The sequence below is a fragment of the Arachis ipaensis genome, chromosome B08 (genome assembly GCF_000816755.2).
Source record: "Arachis ipaensis cultivar K30076 chromosome B08, Araip1.1, whole genome shotgun sequence".
Taxonomy (NCBI): domain Eukaryota; kingdom Viridiplantae; phylum Streptophyta; class Magnoliopsida; order Fabales; family Fabaceae; genus Arachis; species Arachis ipaensis.
Window position 1 is genome coordinate 328408 of NC_029792.2, and position 1922 is coordinate 330329.

The 1922-nt window shown below is 37.0% G+C and overlaps 1 protein-coding gene across 1 annotated transcript; it reads right to left on the minus strand.

Moving 5' to 3' along the window:
* LOC107612587 (protein SYS1 homolog) lies at positions 232–1916 on the minus strand. Its single transcript, XM_016314277.2, has 4 exons — positions 1607–1916; positions 1218–1556; positions 876–1102; positions 232–725 (listed from the first exon to the last, which is right to left on the minus strand). The coding sequence occupies exons 2-4, from the start codon at positions 1439–1441 to the stop codon at positions 718–720; spliced, it is 459 nt and encodes a 152-aa protein (XP_016169763.1). The 5' UTR covers positions 1442–1556; positions 1607–1916; the 3' UTR covers positions 232–717.

The window sequence follows — 1922 nt, forward strand, 5'->3', positions numbered from 1 at the left end:
CAGAGAATAGAGAAAATGAGTAGAACTTGTAATGGAAGAGAAAAAACAAAGAAAGAGTGGAAATATGGTTTACGGCTCCTTCTAATGACTACTTTCGTGTTCAAGTAATACATTTGCGGCCATTAATACTTTTAAGATTTCTGATTTCTGAGTTATGTATGATATCTTACAAATTGGGACTTCATTTCAACAAGTAATGGTGAAAATCATACAGATGAAGATCAATGAGCTAGCAAAACATTTAAAAGTTTATCAAAAAGACAAAAAACAACTAAACTTATATGACACAAAATTGACCTATATTTCCAAAATTTTAAACATATCCAAAAGTTCGTGGGGACAACTATATACAACTATTGTTTTCTTTTGCAATTCATTTACCTCTTTAAGTTCTGAAAATTCTCAATAATTTCTGCAGAGCTTGAGGAAACCAAAACTATTTTGGGTTTCAGCAGCTGCTCCCTTGACAACAGTTATTCTGTCAACTATTCTAGTCTTTCTTCTGAGAGACAAGGCTCATCAAATTGCAATTGTAAGAAACCATTCATGATCTTTCATTTGTTTCCCAAATACAGAACAAATGCATAAATACTAAGGGCTGCTCCTAATAACTCTGTCATTCTCTTTCTTGAACAGATTGAGAACTTACCAAAGGGTCTTAACAACCAGCAAGACAATGCTCTCTCTTGACTTCAATGCTGAAGTTACATATGCCAATCAAGCATCTGCAAAGAACACAAAAGTAAGAAATCATACAAAACTGGCACAGGGCAAGTTTAAAATTGTTCTCCGCAACCACAACCAAGATTGCAGTTTAAAACCATTGTCATATCCAATTAGCTGGTCAAACATCTGTGAAGAAGAAAGTTGCTTACTCGAACGATATCGTGTTATTGGTATCTCGCGAAGTTCGCGCCTGATGCAGAGATATTCCCCTAGCAGAGCCATCATTGCAATTCCAATACCATTCACAATCCACCAAGTTATGGAAGAAGGCCAGCCACCATACACAATGCATATAAAGCTATGAACTATGTAGAGTGTAACCGAAAAATCCAAGCATTTCTTTGCCCTTTCAATCACATAAAGCATATACACTGCCCTGCATTAAATAAAAACCAAACCTTTGAGCAACTAAAGAGTTCAATTCACAACCCTAAAGTACACAAAACCCAAAATAACTTAATAATCACAATTAAGCAGATTAAAATACGTACCCTGAAATTGAGGTGAGGATAAAGGAGGCAATGACACACCAACCGGTGAAGGTGGAGGTAGTGACTGTAACGAAATCGAAGAAATAAACGAGGGTCATTCTTGAGACGCGAGTTCCAACGAGAATGGCCAAGAAGAAGCCGAGAGTGACGTAGTACAAGCATTGAAAGCATACAATCTGAGCAAGAATGAGCCAAGGATCCCACACCACCGCACCATAGAACATTATTACTGAACTCCAAACCCTGAATCCTAAAAAAAAAATCCCCAATTGGAGACACCCCAATAATATCCCTGAACTATTATTGCATTGCACTAACTTCCACCATCTCCAATTCTACTAATATGAACAAAAAGGAATGAAATTTAGAAAACCCAGCTATGTGGCTAACATCTTTCGAGATCAAACCTCCGCGCCATGGGCACTCAGATCAGATTGGAAACACAGCAACAATCGGAATTTCGGTAATTTGAACAAACGGGGAGAGAAGATTCCTACTTTCTGCGAATATTCCGAGATGAGGTGAAAGTGTGAAACAGTGAGATTCAAGGAGCGAAATTGCAACAAATTGCGAAATAAAAGAATGAGAGTTTTGAAAAACAAAAAGAAATTAAAAATTTGAGCTCAGCTAGGCAGTTCCATGTGTCGTTTGTACTTAAAATTGATCGTTTTGGATAATGGATATCAACAAAACGACAAGCTTGAT

Excerpts from the sequence above, each read along its gene's own strand:
- LOC107612587 (XM_016314277.2), bottom strand. The coding sequence starts at position 1,441 with ATGTTCTATGGTGCGGTGGTGTGGGATCCTTGGCTCATTCTTGCTCAG. Across the intron at positions 1,103-1,217 it reads ATCCTCACCTCAATTTCAGG|GGCAGTGTATATGCTTTATG; the intron begins GTACGTATTTTA and ends TATTTAATGCAG.